At 39.2% G+C, this 23,255-nt stretch overlaps 2 protein-coding genes across 4 annotated transcripts in view; one reads left to right on the top strand and one right to left on the bottom strand.

Moving 5' to 3' along the window:
- SPATS2L (spermatogenesis associated serine rich 2 like) overlaps positions 1-9,310 on the top strand; it is a 77,741-nt gene extending 68,431 nt beyond the window's left edge. For all 3 annotated transcript variants that reach the window (XM_084208897.1, XM_084208898.1, XM_084208899.1), the window contains 4 exons: positions 2,442-2,551; positions 3,087-3,189; positions 5,968-6,188; positions 8,032-9,310. In XM_084208897.1, coding sequence (XP_084065023.1) covers positions 2,442-2,551; positions 3,087-3,189; positions 5,968-6,188; positions 8,032-8,427 — 830 coding nt within the window. In that variant the 3' untranslated portion in view covers positions 8,428-9,310. The remainder of the gene's footprint in view (positions 1-2,441; positions 2,552-3,086; positions 3,190-5,967; positions 6,189-8,031) is intronic.
- Positions 9,311-13,690: 4,380 nt separating this feature from the next.
- Positions 13,691-18,977, bottom strand: KCTD18 (potassium channel tetramerization domain containing 18; the record flags this gene model as incomplete). The annotated part of the gene is given in 16 exon segments (XM_084209063.1): positions 13,691-13,845; positions 13,848-13,952; positions 13,955-14,042; positions 14,046-14,207; position 14,211; positions 14,875-14,977; positions 15,321-15,415; positions 16,469-16,507; positions 16,509-16,648; positions 17,554-17,583; positions 17,587-17,645; positions 17,648-17,741; positions 17,745-17,761; positions 18,844-18,872; positions 18,874-18,935; positions 18,939-18,977. Coding segments are annotated over 16 exon segments (1,218 nt in total).
- Between the last annotated feature and the right edge of the window lie 4,278 nt (positions 18,978-23,255).

Below are 23,255 nucleotides of genomic sequence, written 5' to 3'. Positions count from 1 at the left end.
ATATGTGTTGAAACTAGAAGGTACAAAGTTGCAACAGCAAAGATTTGCAAAGTTTGTGTTTTGAATTTTATTTGCTAATGTTCTAGGAATAACGTGAAAGAGATGCGAATTTGAAGCTTTGTGTTATTCTGGGAAGGGCCTGTGGAGGGATATATATCAGCAGTTTTTGGTTACCTTTGGTTACCAGATACCAGGTAGCCATAATCAGCTATAGGACATGCACTCATTCCCAGGAAAAAGCAATGGCAGCATTCCCACTGATCAGCAGACACAGTTTTAAGCCCTAACTGCACAAACAAATCCATATTTTGGAAATCCACTGTCCAGGATTGATGGTATTATAGGGCCCCTTAATTAATCTTGGCCAGTTATAGAAATTTTTGTAGAAAGTAAACCTAATTCCTACCTAGCAGCACACGGAGCGCTGCATTTGCACATGGCGTGTTCTGTTTCCATTTCCCTGCCAGCTCCACGCACGGCAGCGGACGGCCCAGTACCTGTCTCCAGCAGTGTGGTTTCTGCTGTCTCTCAAGGCTGCTCTAGGCTATAAAGTGCCTTCAGAAACTTAGGCAGAAAGTTGTTACAGGACTGTAACATGCTCAGCAAGATTTAGAACATTATTTATTTTCATAAGTCTTTGCTGCACTCAAGGACTGTTTTATAGAGGGTGATCTTATTCTTGCTGTCAACACCAGGAAAAATTCCAAATATTATAATTTCGGGGTTTTTTTAAAACATGGGTATTTGGCTGGCATCTTATGGAAATAAATGCCAGTATGAGATGAGATCATATGGTCTGGGTAGTCGCTTTAGCAAAGAGAGGATATTGATCTTGGGGAGGAACAATATTCGCATTACCTAGAATAAGCAGTAAAGCAGAGCTATTGGACAAGGTAAGCGCCTGGTAAACTGTTCATTTAATGTGATAAAATTTTCTCACTCTCGTAGACCATATTCTAAAAAAATGAAATAGAAAAGATCAGCTGGGAAGATAGCAGCAGTTCTTAGCATAAATAATAATATAGGCACAGATTTACCAGCAGGGCTAAAGGAGCTATAGCCACCCTCTGCCTTCCCTGCCTTGTGTGACACACACTCCTCTACAGCTGCAGTTTGTTTGCTCCCACACAGCTGTACAGGTGCAGCTGTGTCTCCCTGTGCCTGCTGGACCATGTTGTACTCAGTAAAACATTGGAACAGGTTTCCCAGAGGAGAGGAGATCCTCATCCCTGGAAGCATTCAAGGTCAGGCTCTGAGCAACCCCACCTATTGAAGACATCCCTGTTGATTGCAGGGGGTTGGACTAGAGACCTTTAAAGGTCGCTTCCGGCCCAAACTGTTTATTGACTTTACAGTGCTTTCAAAAGAAGGTGTTATCTGATTAAATAAATGATAGTGGGTTGAGAAACAAACTGTCCATGAAATATCATTCATTCTCACCTTTAAAAATTGCAGTAGAAAGTATAGGCTGGTTACATGACTTGTCAAGTGTGCTGTGGAAATTTGCAGAAAAAAAGAAGGCAAAGAAGCCAAAATCTCTACTGCTGTAATGGAGTCTATGTCCTTAGGATCATTTATATTAAGTACCACTCCCCCTGACTGTATGTGTAAGTTCAAGACAAAAGACTATGATTGTTACTATTTTACATTTAGATGATGTTTCCTCCCTCCCATAAATACTGATCCCGTCATCCAATTAATCAGCTGTTGCTTTTTCTCTGAGTCACCATTTTGGTAATAGTTTGCACATATTTCCACCAAAATTATAATGTCATCTTATCTTGTGTACAACTAAACCATTGCTTCATGGTTTATGATTAATCTTTCCCTATAAGAATATAACTACTCACTCCTTCCTTACATAGAATATAAAACACAGGCAGCAATGAATATTTAGTATTTTTTTCACAAAGACTGTTTGCCTTCAATGCTGCTTTGCTGTTGAAATGGCAAATACGTATGTTCCATATGTGAAAGTAAAATTGCGATGCCAGTGACTTTAACATAAACTATGTATGAACAGGTTTTTTTCAGAGGAAGTGAATTTCCTCTCTGTAAATCAAATACAGCATGTCTTCAGAAACAGGCTGTTGACTCAATGTAATGCTTCTTTCCAAGTCTCTGGAAGACTCCCTGTTTTTATGCTTCAAAATAAAGCACTAGAAAACTCAAAACATGTCTTTGCCCCTGTTCATCTGAATGTTGGATGATTGGTTTAACTTTGAGTTTCTGACAGCTATCCCATTTGCAGATCTTTTTCAAAATCAAGCAGTTCAGTGAAATATACTGATCAACTGAATCTGTGCAAGTATCATATTGTGCAAATCAGTGGTCCATGTGTTTGTATCACATGGGATATACCACGTTAATGCCCAAAGACTAATAAATTAGAGACCAATTTACCTTCCTAGCATTAATGACTGACTGTTGGTATTTGGCAGTGGAAATCCTGACTGCTCGGCAGAAGAAAGCAGAGGAGCTGAAGAGACTGGCAGACCTAGCCAGTCAGATGGCTGAAGCACAACTCTCTGAACTCAGGGCTGAAATTAAGGTCAGGCATTCACTTCTGCTTGGGTATTTTAGCCATTTGCAGAAATGCCAAGGAAGAGTTGTCACATTAACATGCCCAGGCTGTTTATTCCTGCTAGGGGTGGAGGGGTAGATAGCTTTCCTTAGGGAAAGTCTAGCTTCTTAAAGCATTGTAGCACCTCTGAGCCGTGTACAGATGCTATCAGAGAAGTATAAGCTATCTCCTCCTAAGTGTAGCAGTGGGGAGTTTTGTTGTTTGTGTATCATTTAGATTCAGCAAGTAAACCTGATAGCTTCAGGTTCAATGATCAAACATATATTCTCCACTGAAATGACCCACTTCCCAAGTGTGGGAGTGATCCACCCATCACTGAGCTCTGAGATGTAATTTGGTGAGGAAGGGAGAATACTTGGTTCTGCACAGAGATCTTGTGAACAGGGCAGGGTCCAGAATTTCTTGAGCCTTTAAGTGAACTTAAGTATTGATTGGTTCTTTTACCATCCCCACAGTCTTTTGCTCAGAATGTGAATCACTGTTCATGTGTCTATTCTTGCAGCACTTTGTGAGTGAGCGGAAATACGATGAAGAGCTGGGCAGATCTGCCCGATTTTCCTGTGATACAGAGCAGCTGAAGACCCAGATTCAGCTCTGTGGAGAAAGTAAGTGCTGATGATCCCTCTCACTGAATTTCTCAGATTTTATCTCTTCAGCAGAGCTGACAGCACGTGTGCTGCCAGTGTGTGAGTGTGCAGCAAGCCCAGTATGAATGGTGTCTCTGGATGCAGCAGGGCTGCTGAACACACACAAGTCAACAGTTTGCAACATGTTAAACTCACTGTGCCTGGGCTGCACTTTCCATCTGCAGGTGCACAGTACCATCTTTGTCAGAGATTTCCAGGTATTACTCAGATCAGTTGGAGTTTTCAATCTAAACAGGATCCCAACTTTAGGGAATACACAAATTCAGTAATTTATAAATAAATAGTAAATTGGAAGCTTCTTTGTGTGAGCATAATGTAATGAGACCAATTCAGATCTCTCCTAAGAAGTAACTCCCCTGCTTTTTAACAGTATTCACTGGGTTTTTCAGGAGCCCATCTAGAGTCCCAAATCATAGAATCACTAAGGTTGGACTGATCCCACCTTGCTACAACCTCCTTTTAGGTACTTGTAGAGAGCAGTAAGGTCTCCCCTCAGCCTCTTTTTCTCCAAGCTTCTGTTTGTAAATCATCTGCCCTTCTGCTTGGGAATTCAGGTTCACATTTTTTTGCCTCAAGTATCATGTCCCTGTTGCAAAATAGGAGCCTATTTCTTGTCTCTGTCATGCTTTTTTTTTCTCCTAAAACAAAGTAAATGATAGAAGGCTTTGCCCAGTACATTACCATGTCCTATGGTATTCCATTCAGGAGAAAACTGGTAAAACAACACCGAACAAGTGCATCTTGGCAGACGGAAAATAATAAATGTTTTCAAGCAGTTCCTAAAAGTAGAAAACAGAGAAAGTACTACACAGTCTGCCAATACAAGCTTCTGATTGCACAGCTTAAGAACTGACTGCTTGGAGGCATAACCAGTTTAACTCATTAGACCGTAAGAATTGCTTTTGCAGAACACTTTGAAGTTCCATCTAACCCCACATCCTGTCTCTCGGTGAAACCAACCCAGGATGTTTCAGAGGAAGACATAAACTTCCCAGTAATGCATCTAATTGTTTACAGTCACCTCATAGACACTAATACCCTGAAGCAGAAGAGATTGAAAATTCCATAAAGATTATACTGACTAATAATACCACAGCTGCTATTGATACAACCATAGACTATTTTTTAAAACTCACTGAACTACTTTCCTAAATAACTTCCAGCTGCAGTTAATTCTGCAAGTTAATTATTTATACCTCATTTCAGTAAAGCATTACATAAGCATAGTGTGATGCAGGTCTGTTTAAATCAGGTCAGTGAAGTCAGAAGAGCAGCTATTATCCAGGGAGCAGTGTCATCCTAGAAATGATTGATAGTGCACTGCGTGTCTGAAGAGCTTTGCTCATACCTGCCCTCAGTGACCTTAGATGAGCAGCTTGTGATGATTGGTGTCTTTGACAAGAGCTTTTTAGTAGAAAAGATGTTTCTCTTAGCATCTTCTCTCAATGAGACCCATACCCAGCTAGGAGCTGCAAATACCCCTCAGACAAGAGATTATACAAAGCTATAGCGGAGAACAGCCACTCTTAAGAGCTTTAACAAAAGCAATAACCAAACCCACAGAATTTATGCAAAGGAAGGAATGTTCTAGCATTGGGAGATCATAGACAGCCTATACTCAAAATGAAGGACAGGAAGAAACAAAAATAATTGGATTGACATACATCAGAATACACACTGTCCTTTCCTTGTACATCTTCTTTGTTAAAAATAGATTTTTGTGACTAGCATCTGGATTTTTATATGGGCTTCCATGTGCAGCAGTCTGTTTTAGATGAGAGAGAATTAATAGAATTCAGGGATGGTTGGCCTCACTGAGCTCAGGAGAGAAAATTCAGTTCAATGTGCATTGTTTTTCTGACGAGGACACCTAGTGGGAGAAGTAGCTGTTGGTGTAAGTGAATAAGATCCTCAGAAAACCTAACAGATTATGCTTAGTTACTAAAATGATTCCTCATCTTACTTCTCTGTACTAGAAGTGAAAAAACAAAAGTACCTCCTAGATAAAAACAACAGGTGTCTCTCTGGAGTGAGCCTCAAATTTGTCATCTGTACCAGAAGGAAACAGAAAAATTCCATAATCAGAAAAATCAGGACAGCAAATTAAGATCAAGAACTTCATTAGCCCCAGAATCCTCTTCAAGACTGCTTAGGGGCCATTTCGCAAAGGCAGCTTGAAGAAATGCAGAGAGGAATCAAGGATATTTTGGGTGCATTTCATATCCAAACATGACAGTGCTTAGTAAATTAGGCAATCTCAAAAAATTGAGAAGTAGAGAGTAGGAGTATACTGAGATGGGCAGTAGTGGTTCCTGATGGTGCACACTGCTGTAGTCTGCATGAAGTAGATTAGTGCATTGCATTCAGTTCCAGTTTTTTATAGATACCCATGATACAGAAGAACCTTTTTTACCCATTTCCTTTAGAGAGGAATAAGTAAAGTTCTCGTGAATGCCAAAAGCCTGGCCTTCTGCCAGGATTCTTCCAGTTTTAGTGCAGTGCCACCACGTTGGCTCTTTTATCTCCAGAAGTGCTTTGCAGTGAGGCAGACTTGCAGTTGTAGAACACTCTAGCCTGATTCCAACCAAGTTACTTCAATAGTTAGCTTACTTCATTAGTCAAAGTGAGACTGAAACAGTGCTTCCAAAATTAACTGTAAGCAGGGTAAGAATACAGCCTTCTGTTTAGATGGTGATCATTTAACTGATAACACATAATCCCTTTTTTTTTTTACAGTTTCTCACCCAAAGAACAACTATTCCTCAAGAACACCATGTAGTTTACTGCTGTCTTCAATGACCTCACACGCAACAACTGGCAAGCAAAATACGCACAACCGAAAGTCCTCTAGTAATGCCAAGAACTCTGATAATAAAACAGCCAGCAGTAAAGTACAAAGTTATCCTTCTTCCAGTCCTACAGAATCTTCTTCTCAAGGAGTCACAACAAATAAGCAGGTAAGATGTCAAATCAGCCATGAAATGAACTAAAATTGCTTCAAAACTTTCAGAAAAATACAGCATTGAAAGTTGTTAATACAAAATCAAATACTGGTTTGTGGTCTTTAATTAATTAATAATTCTTGAAGGTAATAAGCATATATTTTACAGCTTCATTTTCAAGTCAGTGTGAACATACACAGTAGAAATAGCATATGAGTAAAGTAAAGACAGCTGTCTGTTTAGAAGTATCTAGTGGCAATAATAGAGTGGGGGGAAAAAACCTTCCATTATAGGTAACTGCTGTGGAGGAGAAACATTTAGTCCTTGACAAATGGTCAGCTGATGTGCTGTTGAAGCACAGTTATTAGATACACTTTGAAAGCAGCCATGTCCTGCCAGGTTTAAAAGCATATTATTTCAGAAGCTCTATAATACAGGTTATAGTATTGTGCTATATTAGTAGTATTATTTTATAAATATATGATACATATATTAATTATATTTTGTTGTAATAGCACCTTAGAATGTCTCAGTACTATTGTTCTTAGGTAAAGCTGCCACTAAAGTTGGTCTGAACTTTGTCCCAGTAGGGATTTTAGGCTCAAGTAGATGCCAGGAGAGAAATGTAAGACAGTGCATAATGTCAGAGCATGTATGGAATCACCTGTCCTGTCAGGCATGCAAATAAAAGTAATTCAGCCACCTCCCACAAGAATCAAAGCATCCTCTGAGCAAAATATCACAATGGACGTGTCTTCCACATTGAGGATTCTTCACTTGACTTCAGTGTACATGCGACTGTCTGTTCTTCCTGCAGTCATACTGTAGTACTTGTACAGTGCTTTACTAGAAGAGCAATAGTCATGATTCTGGAAAAAGTCAGTTTTAAGTTCTTCAGTACTTCTTAACTGCTTAGAGAATCACAGAGTATCCTGAGTCCCACTCCAGGCCCTGCACAAGACACCCCAAGAATCCTACCATGTGCCTCAGAGCATTGTCCATCCACTTCTCCAGGCTCTCTCAGGGTTGATGCTGTGACCCCTTCCCTGGAGAGCCTGTTTTAGTGCGCAGCCACCCTCTGGGTAAAGAACTTCTCCCTGATACACAACCAAAACCTCCTCCCCATACCCAACTTCAGGCCATTCCCTCTGGTCCTGTCACTGGTCACCAGCAAGAAGAGATCAGTGCCTGCCCCTCCTCTTCCCCTCACAAGGAAGTTGTGACTGCAGTGAGGTCTCCTCCAGGCTGAACAGACCAAGTGACCTCAGCCACTCCTCATACAGCTTCTCCTCAAGGGCCTTCACCATCTTCATGGCTCTCCTTTGGACACTAATAGTTTCATGTCTTTCCTGTATCATGGCTCCCAAAACTGCCCCCAGCACTCGAGGTGAGGCTGCCCCAGTGCAGAGCAGAGCAGGACAATCCCCTTGCTTGCCCAGCTGGAGATGCCGTGCCTGATGCCCTGCAGGACATGCTTGGCCCTTCTGGCTGGAGGGCACTGCTGATTCATATTTAACTTCTCTTGACCAGAACATGCAGATCCCTTTTCTCAGCAACTGCTGTTGAGATGTCTAGAATTTCATCCCCTTTTCTGTATTCTCTTGAATCATGGCAGATTTTAATTTGGCATCAGCGATGAACCTGCTGTCTGTATCTCCAGGCTACTCAGATATAGTATGGTACTCGTAGTTCTGGTTATAGGTATTATAAAGAGACTCTGGTAACAATCAAAACTTTTATGTGTTTTCCCTCTCCTGTTCCCTCCTAACAGTAACACTGTTAATTTTGACTGCTGTGTTTCTTGGCCGATTGGAAGGATTCAGACAACCTAACAGTTATCTGATTTCTTTCTGGGTAGAATGGGCCTTCTAGCCAGAGACGGAGATTCAACCCACAGCACCAAAACATGCGGCTCAATGGATCTCATAAGTCACTAGGTGCCAGTAATGAGGCAGATCAAAATACCAAGAGTGGTTCCAGGCCTGAACACAGACGACAGCAGCATAACAGCTTTCGATCTAAAAATAAAGGAGCTATGAAAAATCAAGAGCAGTCTACAACTGCAAGGACCACAGAGAATCCGACGCATTCGGAGAAGTCCCGACGGAAGCACCACACACCGGACACCGCAGAGCACAGGCCTTTCCAAGGCAGCGTTGGCAGGGTGTCACAATGCAATTTATGTCCTACAAGGATGGAGGTCTCTGCTGATGCCACTGTTCTTTCAGTGCCAGCTGTGACTTTGGTGGCTTAAAATGTCACAGTAATGGCAGGCAGAGAAGTTCAATCTCTTCATTTTAGTTTGTTGCTCGAAAAGCTTGTTGGTGAAGAAAATAAGTCAGAACATAGTCTTTTAAATCTTTTGCTGCTTAAAACTTGTTGGTATCTTTATTACTACTAATTATCAAAATTAAATCATACTTTCAAGGCTTTCCCCAATATGTTTGCATTTATTTTGTCATGACTGTACGGAATCTTACCAAAGCAGCATTTACTTCTTAGAAAAATGAAATCTAGATTGGAAAGATAAATTGGTAATTAAATTCATAATAGCAAAAACCTGTTGTAGATATGTGGTTATACCAGTCAACCGTATTATTTCATAGAACAGCCTGTCTTAGAAGGATCCCAGGAAGTCTGTATGCTATGGTCTGCAATGAAATCAATAATCTTGTAGAATTTTTCAGCAAATCTCTATACACTTCTTTCTTTCTGTGTGTGTATACATGTACATGCATGCACACTGTATACACAGAAAGTATTGTTCTATTCAAGAAGAGTTGAAAAAGCAGTTTATTTGATTTTAGCTTATTATTCCATAATCTGAGATCTTTAAATTCAAGTATAAATTGTATTAAATGTATTACATATTGGTATTTTTCATGGACAAACTATTTTTATGAGGCTGAGGAAATACGCTCATTTAAGTTTGGAATGTATATAGTAATGGCTATTCAGATGCACAGCCCTGTTCTCCATCCTTATCAGCCACTTTTCTATGACTAGTTGGATTTATTTTTTGCATATGAAAAGTTGCAGGTCTTCTAGACTTGAATTCAAATTATTTTTCTATATTTTTGCTGTAGGAACCATCTGTCCATAACAAGAGCTATGACTAATAAATTACTTAGTCCTTATGTTCTGATTCTGTATTTCAGAAAACCTGTTTCTTCCAAATAATTAAAATCTTCTTTCTAAAATACTCTGGTGTTTGCTGCTTTGCAGTGCCTAACCTTGTGCTCTTACTCAAATTGTATTTGCATAGTGGAACTGGTATCAATGGGAGGCTTTCAGCTGAGTTTGGACTGGACTAGGCTTTTGCTTCTAGCTTGATTCTAATGCCACAGCCTTGCCGTGAGAGCCACCTTCGAGCTGAGCACATTTTACAGGAAGTTACTGTTTAACATAGTAAGGTGTCAGAATCCAAAGCTGGTGTCAAGTGACCTGTTGGCCTAAGTGTCAGAATCAAAAAGGTGTTAAAGGTCAGTAAGAGCAGGAGGACACTTAAGTAGCTTTAGAAGTTTACACCTAGGTGATTGTTCACCATTGCTTTTTACCAATTTCCTCTGCCTAATTTCTGTTCTCTGACTGTACACTTCCTTAGTACTGACTGGATTATTCCCCTCTGGGGACCTTGGAAAATAATCTCCAAGGGAAGAGCAAAGTGCATTCCCATATTTTTATTTTTCTTTATATGTGAATACAGTGTCCCACATGTGAATATTGGTAAAACCTGATTTTAGAAGGCCAGTAACTCATCGTCATCTGGAAGAGTGGTAAAAGAAAAATGAATGTGTAGGTAGACACTGGCTTTCTTAGCCCAGCAAGCTCTGCTATTATCCTAGTTAATTACCTATCACACTTTTAAGCTGAATGTTTTGGAGTAGATGGAACTGAAATTCCAGAATCTTTGTTGTGCGTACCCATCAGATAGGTAGCTTTTCAAAATTTATCTGCTGCCTTAGTTTCACTGTAACCTCACTCTAAGAGATTTAATTACAAATTCTATGCAGATATTACACAGGAACTTCTTATCTATATGTAAGTTGTGAAATGTGTCTCATCTTGTAATCCTTCCTAAAAAAAAAAGAAAATCTAACTTACCTGTAATAACATTTATTCTTTCCTTATAGCTTCTACACTTGATTATTGCATTATTGAAAGTTACTTTATTCCTTAAGTCAGTTTCTCACAAGTGATCTTCTGCAGATAAATAAATAAAATCTGTAACTAAGTCATAACTCAGCACAACAGGACCACCTTGTTCTCTTCAGTACCAGCCAAGCTTTGATGTCCTGGAGGCTCAGTGTGTGACAGACCCAGGACTAACAGGTGAGAGATGGCATTTCTCTTTTCTCTGATGATGTAAAGACATCTTTTTTGTTAAAGAGCTGTGCATGGGTTTGGTAAGGCTATAGAGAGGGCTGCATCGTGGGAATGCTGCAGTTTTAGCACACCAAGTTTTGTCTAGTATCTGTACTGGTTTGGGAAGGTTATTCCAATGCACATTTTGACCACATTATGTGACTGTGCTCTAGAACTGTGTCAGAATCTTCATCTTTCAATTCATGTGTGTCTGTATACTTGGAATTACATCTGCCAATTTCATGGTAGTTACAAGTAGCCAAAAGCTCTAGGGCCCATCTTCAACAAAACTTTGTTTTTATCTTCTCATTGCAGAGACAACTACCTGCAATTCTCCTTTTAAGGGACTTGTTGAGGGGCAGTGAAGGAATTTATGGCAGGGCAAGGCTTCCCTTCCAGGCCAGTCCTCTTTTATAAAAAGTCCCCTCAATTAGCAAAGCAAATACAGCTGTTTGGCCGCACTCAAACACAAACATGGAATTCCCACTGCACTTTGTGCTCTTCCAGAAGTGGAAACACATCTTAAAGGGACAGTATTTTAAAGCAGATTGAATCTATTTATCTTTTGTGTAAGATTAAATTCGGAGTAAGGGCAGAACCCAGCAAAATAAAGATGCATATACACAGCTGGAAAACTAAAAAGTGAAGGTAGCTTAATGCAGTCAAGCTCTTTGGAATACTTACATTAGTTAACCTTGTTTGGGAAAAAAGAAAAGATAAAAAACCCAGCACTTAATATGCTGGAAAATGTCTCCTTTAAAGAAAACCTAATTAGTCTGGAAACTTACTGAGCATTTCTTTTTTAACATGATCTCTGCTATAATGATTTATAATTTTACAAAGATTTAAAGTAAACCATTGTCACACCACTTGACAGTGCATCTAGTTCAGTCATCATGAAAGTTAATGCTCTCCATCTATCATAAAATGCTTCAGTATCACTCTTAGCAGTTAATCAAAAGTGAACAAGATTCTGTGATATAAAATACATGCTGGAAGTGCCTACCTAGATAAGTTAAAACACCATGTTAGCACCCCATCCAATTGAAAATAAATAAATAAAATCAAGTCCTTCTTTCTTTAACTTCATTTCATCTACTGAAATTCAAGGGTGTTGTTTGTTATTCTTTTAACCACAAGCTAGTATGTCCACAGTAAAAAGAAGACTCATTAATGCTGCTGTAATGCAAATGGCACAAATGTTACTCGAAAAGTACTACCAAAATAATTAAGTAAACACTGAGGTAGTACAAACTCAAAGTACTGTAGGAATATTCTCAAAGCTTTTTCTTGTGTGTCTTTTATTACTTAAATTATATTCTCTGATTCCATGTTTATAGAAGCTTTCTAAATTTAAAAGTTGAAAGAAATCAGCTTTAGACAGCCTTGTAAAAAGATTTTAAGGTGCATGGTAAAGTGCTCAGACATTGAATAAATAGTGCAGTAGAAATCACACAGAAGTATTAAAAATTGCTTTTCAGTCAGATTATTATGAAAAACAAATTTCACAAAGATAATCTCAATGAACTGCATGTTCAGAAACTAGAGTGCATTATGTTAATATCCTTCCATAATTTCTGCTTTGTCCTTTATTCAGTGAAACTTTTTTGTTGAGATAGGAAGGGTCTTGGGATTGTTGATCTTCAGGTTTATTTTTAAAGAAAAAAACACTGGCTTTAATAATCTAAGGTCAGCTGTTTTTCCATATACACGCCATAGCAGAAAATTATGGTGCTCTACACCTTTATAGTCACTACTGTTTATGGCAAGATGTCTCATTAAAAACATGTTAATACAGAAAAAAATTGGGGCTTTTTATTGGACAAATTATGTTTCAAGTCCTTATGGTTGGAAGCAAAACCTGAAAATGTGATGGCTTTAAATCATCTAGCAAATAGAACATTTAAAGAACCTTTCTGTAATTCTGATAGTCTCAGGAATTTTAAGAATTTGCTTTTTGGCAATGTTCTCAAAGACGGCTGTATTTACTGTGCTGGGGAAGCAAAGTAGTCATAAAAACAGCAAAAAAAAACCCAGCAAGCAACTCTTAAGTAAGAGTACAAAACAAAGCCAGGTTTTGTTCACTGATTTAAACCGCTAAAAGGGCTCTTGAAAATCAACGATCCAAACTTGCCTTTCCTCTGCTGATAGAAACATACAGCACCTCTTTGTTTCAGTATCATTACTCAACATTTGCCCTGCTACAAGAATGTCTCCTCCAGCCTGCACGGGGCGGGGCGGGGGAAGGAGGGAGGCTTTTTCTTTAAACCACCGCACTTCGACCTCAACTTCTGTGCTTTGCTGCACACAAGGTGAGGTTGTGCCCTCCTAATGTGAAAGGATCTGCAGAAGGACATGGAAGGCCAGGTGTAACTCAGACCCTGCAGCCTGGCAGAAAAGCCAGCCCTGGTGTAACTCAGACCCTGGCAGAAAAGCCAGCCCCTAGCAGTGTGACAGAAAACGCCGCAGCTGCACCAGCCTTGCCCCAGTGGCAGATCACACCACAGTATTGTGTGTGTCTGTAAATGTGTGTCTCTCCAGAGAGAGCAGCCTTGTTACTCACACAGCACACTTCTCCCCATCCTGTGTTTCTGAATTTTCTCTCAGTGTACAAGCACAGGTGACCCCTTGCATTGCTAGTAAGAGCAAAAAATGGTGATTTACCCTCACCAGAAGCACCAGTAAGTGCATTCATCTTCCCATGTCTCTGCAGCACACATATGTTGTACACTTGTTGCAAACTTCTATCTAATAAAAGCTACTTACTTTTATCTATTCTTCCCCCTTCCCCCTTTAAAGGTACAAACTGAGGCTCGCTGTAGTTAAAGTTGATAAAGGTTTTCTTTTATGCTGTGCAAGTACTCACTTTACAGTACGGTGCAACAGAAATACAAATGGGAGTTACTGGAATGTTAAGCTACATGTGCCTGAGCGATTTTTTAATCCATTTTCTTCCTCACTTACCAACATCTAAAAAATATCTAGAAATAAAGCAGAAAACACATTTCAATGCTCTTAAAACAATTTCTTCCTGTGCTTTTCATTATCTTTTTCATCACAATTTTCTACCTAATCTTGAATAAAGGATCACATGAGATAATGACCTCTTCTTCAACCATATAATGTAGATCTGTCCAGTCTATCAGACTGAGTCAAACATTACCCCTTTTATCATTCTGAAGGGTAATACTTTCTGCTAATACAGCTGGTTGTTTCTTGTTTAGCACTGTAGGAATTTCAACATTGTCCTGTTCACTTGTTTTACTGGATGTAGAAGGTGGTGGCTGAGATGGTGTCACAAGGAAAGTGGAGTCCTTTTTGCCTTCACTGCACGGTTGTTCACAGGCTTCTTACTCCCTGGAGCTTGGAATGGCATTTGGCTCAGTGGCCATTGCCAGCAGTCTGCCTTCTTCAGGGAGCCTGAGACTTGCTGGGCACTGGTGTGCATGTTGTGGATGTGGTTTGAGAAGCTTCTTTGTGCAGCATCAGATTTTCACTATGGGGTCATTTAAGAATTGCTGCAGAATATGAAGCATTGCAAGCAGCTATCTTTAATGAAGATGAATTCTTGACTTTTATGTGGGTACTTGTTGAGGGACCTGAGAATCTAATTGGCTGGAGACCTACTTTACATGGTAAACAGCCTTCCACTTCAGTACAGTCAATTAATCATCTGTAAAACAAAGAACTTTAATTTTTTAAAATGAACTATATATGTAAATTGTTATTTTTATAACGTTATTACAAAGCAGACCATCTGCAACAGCCTTTCACAAATAGATTTAAATGATACTGTAAGAAGCATAAATTAGTGCTCCTAACAGTTCATCACTACAACCAGGGCTGCCTTTCTGTGAATAGAACCATCAATCTCTCTGTGACTGTGCCAGCAAAAGGCTGCTTTTAGGTAACATGTGGAGAACGGAGGTGTAATCACAAATATCACCATAAAACTGCAGAGAGGAAGTTTTAGAAACTTCTTCTGAAAGAATGCATCTCACAGATGTGAAAACTAGTTAACCTTTTAAAGTTTTCACTTAAATTTCGGATTTAGCAGTCCATTTAACTAATACTGCTCTCTAGTTTTTCAAGTTACTCCTTGCCAGGCTGCTGAGAAATGTCAGCAGCCTAAAAAAACCCATAATTTTTTTCTAGCGAGCTCAGTTGTGCAAGTAAGAGCTCTATAATGTTTTATAAAAATTAATTTTAAAAAAACCAGAGAAATCTCAACATGCATAGATATTTAAGGAACCTGAAATTATAGAGGGGGGAAAAAAGAAAAAGATGGCACTGTATTTGTTAATTAATTTTACACCACCTATGTGAATCAGCGTACCTTTTATAAACTGGAAGCACATGATGCAAACTGCCTCTCAGAGGGCATTCTTCCAGAGTCCAACATTCAGTCAGCTCCTGAGGCACTCTGCAGTAGCTGACACCTGCATTTCATAGCAGCATTGCACTGGTGAGCTGAGAGAACACAGCCATGCATGTTTACACCTGACTAAATACATGAATACTTGTATTTTATTATGCAGAATTTCAGTCTCAACCTGCTGATATGAGCATTACTGACAGCCAACATGCTCCTTAATTCATGTCAATTCCTGTCCCCTCTATGGAACATCCCATAAAACATTTTCTTCCCTCCAAAGAGCCACTACTATTTTACAATGTTATGAAAGTTTATGTAGAGGTTTTTATTATAATTAGTTAGCAAATATTTTTTCTTATTTTTATGTTAAAAAGTAGTAATACTGAAATAAAAAATTACTACTGTACATCTCCCTTCCCAGGCATTGAAAGCATCCATCATCTTTTTCAGCTCAGCTACTGAGTAATAGCTCCAGATGTATTGGATGTTATTTCCAGCTTCTCTAGGAATATTGTTTTAAAGGTAACAGTTACATGATTAGTTTGCTAAGTCCTTAAATGTATCATTGGTGAAATATATCATTCTTTTTACCAAATCCTAACTATAAGGACTTAGCAGTAAATGTTTTATAAAGCACAAAGGAAACTGTTACTCTGGTTTTGTTTTTATTCAAATAAGAGGTTCTAATCCTCCTGTGAATGCCTATTGCTAAAACTGGATATTCATGAAAGGATAGATGTTCACAGAAGAATAATTACAGAATTAATTATGTAAAACCTATTTTTCTAGAATACACAGTAGGAGAACAGATACCTGATATGTTGCCAAATACCCCTGGAATGAATATTAATGTTCCCAGCCTAAATTTAGGAAGATATGCATCCTAATTATAAAGATGATGAAGTGTCAAGAGCACTATCTTAATCAAAAGATGCACAGTGACACTTCTGACACTGCACTGTGAGAGTGACAAAGACCAACTGCTTCCAGTTGTAAGTACAGGTCTGCCAATAACTTCCAATTACTGCCATGTAAATACATTCATAGTGTGCTACAGCTGTACATGTTCTTTAAAGAATTAAAGCCATTTCCTTTCATCTTTGGTTCTCAGTGTTCAGCTATCTTAGAAGACTGCACAAAAGAAGTGCATGAATCACAACCAACTTTGCAAATATTTCTGCAGGGTTTTCTGTATGGGGGTTTATTCGCTGTATTTAGTTTAAACATTAGAAAGTAATTTTTAATTGTTGTTTTAATTGTATTTTAAAAATAGTAAGTCAAGCAAAATAAGAACTTAGAGCAACTGCATGCTAACCACTTGTGTGTATTCTCTCAAATTCTTAACCTGCAAGTTTAGTTTTTATCTTGTTTATTTGTTTAATTTGGCCATTCTATTATCCAGCTGATTTGGGAGCTGGAAAGATTCTTTCCACAGATTTATAGTACAATAATGCTGCATTATGCCCCATATGATAATATTTAGGCATAGTTATAATATGTATTTATTCTCACTTCAGAGTGCTTTCATGTTTGACAGTCAACTAATTTTTTTTACATGCTTTTACCATGAATTTTCATTCCTAGTGCCTTATTAATCAGTCCCATCAGCTCTTATGGCATACACACCAATAATTTTACTTTCACAGCTTGCTCCAGAAGTGTTGAGATAGTGCAGGAGCCAAACTGTAGGCTTGATGCAAACTAAATGGTAAGAATCACAGAAAGCCAATAAAGCCTAGAAAAAACATAAAACATATAGAATATTAATAAGAATGCATTATTTTTAGTTGAATAAGCTTTTATATTTAAGTTTTTTTAACTGTACCAGTGAGCTCTTTTAAGTAAATTGAGGAGATAGTTTTTCTAGAATAATGTCTGCAGTTATTTCTTATCTGATGTTACCAGAGAATGTTGTGAAACTAAGAGGTCCAGAAGGGCAACAGAAATAGTTAAAGGCAAGGCAGCTCCCTAACATGCAGAGAAACTGAAAGGCCTGGAATTGTTTTACACTTTTCAAAAGGATATTAGTAAGGGAGAACGTGAAATACAGAGAAAAATAACTTGCTAAGAAAACATAGATGACTGTCAGGAATAACAGCCAGAGCTGGTAGTATGACTTAATTTCCTGCCAGTTAATTAGAATTAGCTTTTAAGTTACAACACTCTAAAACCTTAGGATTTTAAATAATACACTAATTATCTTTTCTCCTTTCTCATTCTAAAGAAACGTCAGAGTACATTTTCTCTTACAAGTTTTAGGAATACTTTGTAAAACTGAAAAAGAAACCCCATCCCAAACAACTTGAAGGGATCAAAGGGATCAAATCTAATTTCAAGTAAGATTTGAAGCCAAACAGGAAACTAAATTTCCTCCCTACTACACAAGTTCTACAGCAGACTTGCATGTACAACACTCACATTTAAACTGTTGCTGTATTGCAATGATGGCAAAAGCTGGTGTCCTTAATTATACTGATTGCATTATCAACACTAGGACTTATAACCTAAAACTCTGAATTTACGCATGATTTAGTGTGGGCACTAAGTGCTAACTTGGACATTATGTAGATTTAGTGTTTGATGCTAAAGAATGGCACAGGTTGGAGAATTCAGCATCAAAATTTTAAGAAATGTCAGAACCTTTTTAAGCTCTGTATTGGGCCTTGAAAACTATATTTCCATTTCATTAGCATGATCAGACAGACTGTATGGATAGGGGATTCCAAAATAATTGCTTCCTCCTGCAGTGCAGTTCTAACTTTTTCATCTCCAGGAATCTGAATTTCTCCATGAAGACAATCCAAAAGATATTTAAACAGGTTTCCACCTCAGTCAATTAAATATGCTCCTGAAAACAGTAAGTTATTTTAAATACTTTACCAAATCATCAAGCAGCCTTTTCTACAAAACTTCTGTGTTGGTTTTACTGAGGAGGAGTAAGTATACTGTCTTTATTCTTTTAAAATGGTATTTTGTTTTCCTGGAATATTTGTTATTTGAAGATAAAATTCTTAGTGCAGTAAACATTTCTTTGGAGTTTCAGTGAAATCACTCTTTACTCACTGTTGCAGGGATCTGTTCAATTTTGCTTCTAGACCATTTAAAAGAGTTAAAATCAGCATCAGTTCCAGTACACATCTCGTCAAACCTTCCCTGAATATTGCTCAAGTTATACTTTGTTTGTTTCTTTTTCTCTCCTTTGCCTGCAGGGCTCAAGGACCCCACAAAAACCAACCAAACCATACGGTCTGTACAACAGGCTGTTCACTGCAACTGTGAAAGATGGTAGCAAAGTCCTGCTGTGTTATGCAAACTCCTTATGTTAAACATTTCGGGATTTTAAACAGTTTTATGTACGCAACAAGGAATTACTATTCTTCATCCATCGTCTCTTTTAACTGGATCTACCTTGGCAGGATTTCTAAGTCACAAACAAGTGTGAAATTTTACCCATGAATAGTTTTATTCAAACTTTTATATCAGGTCATGGTGGTGAAAAATGCAATTTTTACTGTCTGAAATAAAGATTAGACCCAAATCTCTTCATGTAATGAACAGAAGGAATGAGAGATTATAGGGGTTCACAGACAGACCCAAGATAAATGCCAAACACTCTGCCAACTTCAGTTTTATCTATTTTTGTATTATTATTGAAGAAGTACATTCCAAAGCCACAGTTTGGACAGGGACGTGGCACTGTACAAATGTGTGTGTTTGCAAGCACAAATAGATTTGTGGAATTCAGATGAACTACCTATAGATAAAGTCATGCATGCAGAATTGTTTTACAACCGGGAATTAGAAGCCAACTGATGCTCAGCAGACTGGGAAAAGATAGACGATAAAATGCGTAAATATATATATATAAAAGCATGTATTTGCCAGAGAGCTCCACGATCAGAATGTGATATTTAGAGCTTCGGTATTTACCTGATTCATCCACTTTCAGAGGAAATCTTGGAATCCTCAGAGTGGCACGGAGACTCACACCCGGCTGTGTATAAACAGCCTCGCACGTTCAGTCATAGGATATCCTGGACATCTTCAACCTTGCCCTCTTCCATTGCATTTGCCAATGGTGATGTCATTATGAGCTGTTCAAACCGAAAACAGATACAAATAGAAATCAAACTAATGCCAGCTACTGACTTAACATATCACATACAAGACTTAAGCAATAGCTCAGCTCTTGCACATCTGTAACAGGATACCACTTTAAAAACATTTCTGGAGACCTGCTAATGCAATATTCTGCCCCTTTAGTGTAACAATCTAGCTTTACTTTGCTAGGAAACACAAAGCTTACTCTGTCGAGATAAATGGGCAAGCAGAGGTACGTGGTGAGGATGTGTGACTAGAGCTCTGGAAGGACAACCTAGAGCATAGTCGACAGCACTAAAAACGCAGCTCTTTTTAAACCAGTGACACCGTGGCTTCTTTTAAAACCGCTCTTTATTTAGGGCTGCTTTAACTTCCCGGGCCACTCGCTCGCCTCTCCCAGCCCCGGGGGCGCTGCTCCGCCCAGCAGCGGAAAGCGCCGCGCGCCCTCGCCCCGCAGCGCCGCTCAGGGCTGGGCCGGGCCCGCTCTCCGCGTTATCTGCGCGCCGCTGCTCCGCAAAATGGCAGCGGGCCGGGCCGGGCCGAGCCGAGCGGGGACAGCAGAGGGGCAGCGGTGTGGCCCCGCCTCGCCATCCCCTCGCCGGCGTCGCTGCCGCGGGCCAGCCGGGTGCAAGGGCCCCGGAGGCTCGGGGCTCGGCTGCCGCCGGTCCCGGCGCGGCCGCCAGGGGCTCCCTCAGGCGCCCTCCCAATTGTGGCTGACCCGCCTGCAGTCGGCTGCTCTGTAAGGCACAAATCGTGCTTTTTTTTTTTTTTTTTTAATTATAAGTACGAGTTTACTCAGAGTGGGTTTGATTCTGTTGCTGTTTCTGTAGTTTCCATAGTAAGAATCTTAGAATGGTTTGGCTTGGAAGGGGACCTTGAAGATCCAACGATCCCCCCGCCTTGGACACGGGTGGGGCATCCACAGCTTCCCTGCGCAACCTGTTCCAGTGCCTCACCACCCTCACAGAAAGAATTTTTTTTTCCTGGTAGCTAATATAAACCTGTTCAATTTGAACACATTTCCTCTTGTCCTGTCACTACGTGCTTGTATAAATACTAATGCTCATTTTTCCTGTAAGTTCCTTTAAGGTACTGGAAGGCTGCAGTTAGGTCAGTCCAAAGCCCTCTCTTCCCCAGATTGAACAAACACAATTCTCTTGCCTTTCCTCAAAAGAGAAGTGCTCCATTTCTCTGATCTCTTGTTGGCCTCCTCTGGACTCGCTCCACCAGGTCCCTGTCCCTCCTGTGCTGGCCCCAGAGCTGGATGCAGGGTTCCAGGTGGGATCTCAGCAGAGGGGCAGAATCCCCTGCCTTGCTCTGCCGCCCACGGGGCTTTGGATGCAGCCCAGGACACGTCTGGCTTTCTGGGCTGGGAGTGCCCACTGCTGGGTCATGTCCAGCCTGCCCTTCACCAGCGGCCCCCAAGTCCTTCTCAGCAGGGCAGCTCTCGATTTGAGAGCAGCTTGAGCTGACTCCTGACATGGTGGTGCTGGGTTGACGGCAGATGATCTTGAAGGTCTCTTCCAACCTTGATCATTCTGTGATTCTGTAATGCAGGCAAGATGCCTCACCCTCATACAGTCATTTTAAAAAGACATTCAGAAAGTGTCCTGTTAAATTCCTTGTCTGACATACAGTTGTGTGGTCATCAAAATGCATGCAATAAACAATAGAAAGGTGAAAATAGATTCTTGTTACACTTTTGTCTCAGCCTCATTACATAAAGTTTATATACATGAAAAATATTTCTAAAATGCGGCTGCCTTTCCTAAAAAAAAAAATTGCAGCATTATGTCTAGTTGCCATTTAATTCTCCTTTATTTGCTTACAAAGTTTGTTTTTTGCCCAGTCATATAGTAAGAAACTATCCTTTTGGATACAACTGCCCAGTAATTAGGAGTGCAAAAACCAGTGCCAAACTCTGGATTTGTGCAGACTTTCTGGAAGGTATGAGCTGATTATATGTTTAGAATATATAATACACAATATATTATATAAAATATATAATATTTTATATATTTACTGTATAATGAGATAAATCCCAGATATTAACAGTGTACTTTTATTGCTACCTGAAGTGCAGTAAAAATGCATTTTCTTAACTGTACACTGCACATGTAAGAAATGTGCCTACATTGTATTTAAATAGTTTACTCAGTTATATTTGCAATTCCAATTGATTTTCATCTTGTATCACTCTAATTTTTTACTCCTAATTTCCTTTTTGAGTTGTTTTGTCACCAGCTTAAGGTATTTAAAACTTCAGCTACAGGCTCACTTGCAAAAGGGTCAGACCAAATTATATGTTACACACAGCAGCCACAGTTCCAGCTGTGTCACTTGATTTATTCTGGTCTGTTACTACATTTTTATTTTTGAGATTACCTAAATGTTCATGGACTACCATGTTTCCAGTTAATATTTAGGACCATAAAGTTTTAATTCAGACTTCCCTTCAGTCAAATGAAGAACATTAGAGGAAAGAGGCAAATAAAACATATAAATCATCATCTGGTCCTAGTATGGGGATAATAAATTCTTTTTGAAATTGTGTAACTCTGAATGATCACTTACTACTTAAAACTCACTTCTTTTTTATCTTAATGCATATTTGCATTCAAATGGCACTTCAGGCCATTTAGTAAAGCCATAAAGTAAACACATTTCATTTTTCTTGGCATCTAATCATGCTTCAGTTGTAGCAAAGAGAGGGAATGGCATGCCAAGCACCAGGGCTCTCCTGGGCAGTTCTTGACCAAGAGTGTACCCAGAAGCCAGGTTTCTGATGCTTAATATCTGATGAATTTACACAAGTTACATGTCACTGAATGCAGTACAGCCTGGTAATTCATGGATGTTTGATTTACTGTAAAATGAGCAAAAATAAGTATACTAGATGGTTTTTGTGGAATAATGGTATCTAATTTAACTGTATCTTTAGTAAGGATATGTTTTCCCTTACTCACTGGGAATAGTTCATGCATAGCAATTGCAACTTAAAAGTGGCCATTGTTATCAAATGTTATAGTGTAAGTACAGCCTTTGGTCTTTCTCACTCTAAACCATTCATTTAATGAAGCTGCAGCTTTCCATGCTTCTTTTCACCTTTAAGCTGGCTTGGTTTTTGCCTCAAAAGTCTAAACAATGTTCCTGTATTTCTGCACTGCAAGACCAGAATGATATACACAGTTTCAGTCAATCCACAGTCAATATATATGAACAAACAATTCAATAGGTTTTGGACCTCAGATGTAACCATGGGAATTATCATTACAATTCAGGCTTAGTACAGCATTTACTTGGCATAGAAGTGTGCAGCATAACCAGCTCCCACAAGCAAAGTGCCTTTTGAGCTGCATATTTTGGGAAATAAACACAGGGATGTTTCTGGTTTGGTGTTTACTACTTTCCCAAGGAAGCCTGGCTTACATACTCATCCTCTGTATATTTGTGTTTCACTTCACCAATTTCAGTCAAATTTGATGGAGAGGAAGAGGCATTAAGAAATGGATTTTTTATTAAGCTTGTGCAAGAAGTGGTGTGATTAGAGGAAGATAGGTTCTTAATACTCTAATTTCAGGAAAAGCTGTATCATGAGCTCAGGTCTTGTTGGACATAAGAAAATCCAGAAAGAGAGAAGCTGTTCTACATAATCTACTCACCAGAAGTGCTTTAGTCACAGCTCACACTGTATTAGGCACTACAGGATTAATTCCTCAACCAAGATTCTTCTCATACATTAATATGTATGCATCTAGTAAAGTGCAAGTTCAGTTCCCACATAATTAGAGCTTTCACAAGAGTCTGTGTGTCTTTTCCTCACTAGCTTTCATTTCTATTCAGTTTAAAGACCAGTCATAGAATCCCAAGTGACAGACTCATAATTCTGCTCTTAATATACATTTAAGATATATAGGCTGTGAAACTTGGCAGTGCTTTAAGTTCTTCCCTACTTTGAGTAGCTGGCAATTAACTGGAGATTTGTCCATGTGAAGTGTTCCAGCGTGGGAGTTCCTCAGTGAAGTGTAAAGGAAAGTATGACCATGGGTGGAAATGCAATACTTCACATTTTATTTTAAATTTATTGCCCACAGTAGTGACATAAACACTAAATGGAAGCAAACTGGTGATTGCCTCTTCAAGATGAGACGCTGTTGTGGAATTGGAGGAAATGAAAACTAATTGTTGGATCTGGAGGAAAACACTGCCTTGTGGAAAGGAGGAGGAGGTAAGTTTTATTA

Source organism: Fringilla coelebs (genome assembly GCF_963513975.1).
Source record: "Fringilla coelebs genome assembly, chromosome: 7".
Taxonomy (NCBI): Eukaryota; Metazoa; Chordata; class Aves; order Passeriformes; family Fringillidae; genus Fringilla; species Fringilla coelebs.
The sequence above is the reverse complement of the archived record's forward strand: the minus strand, read 5'-3'. Positions and strand labels throughout refer to the sequence as shown.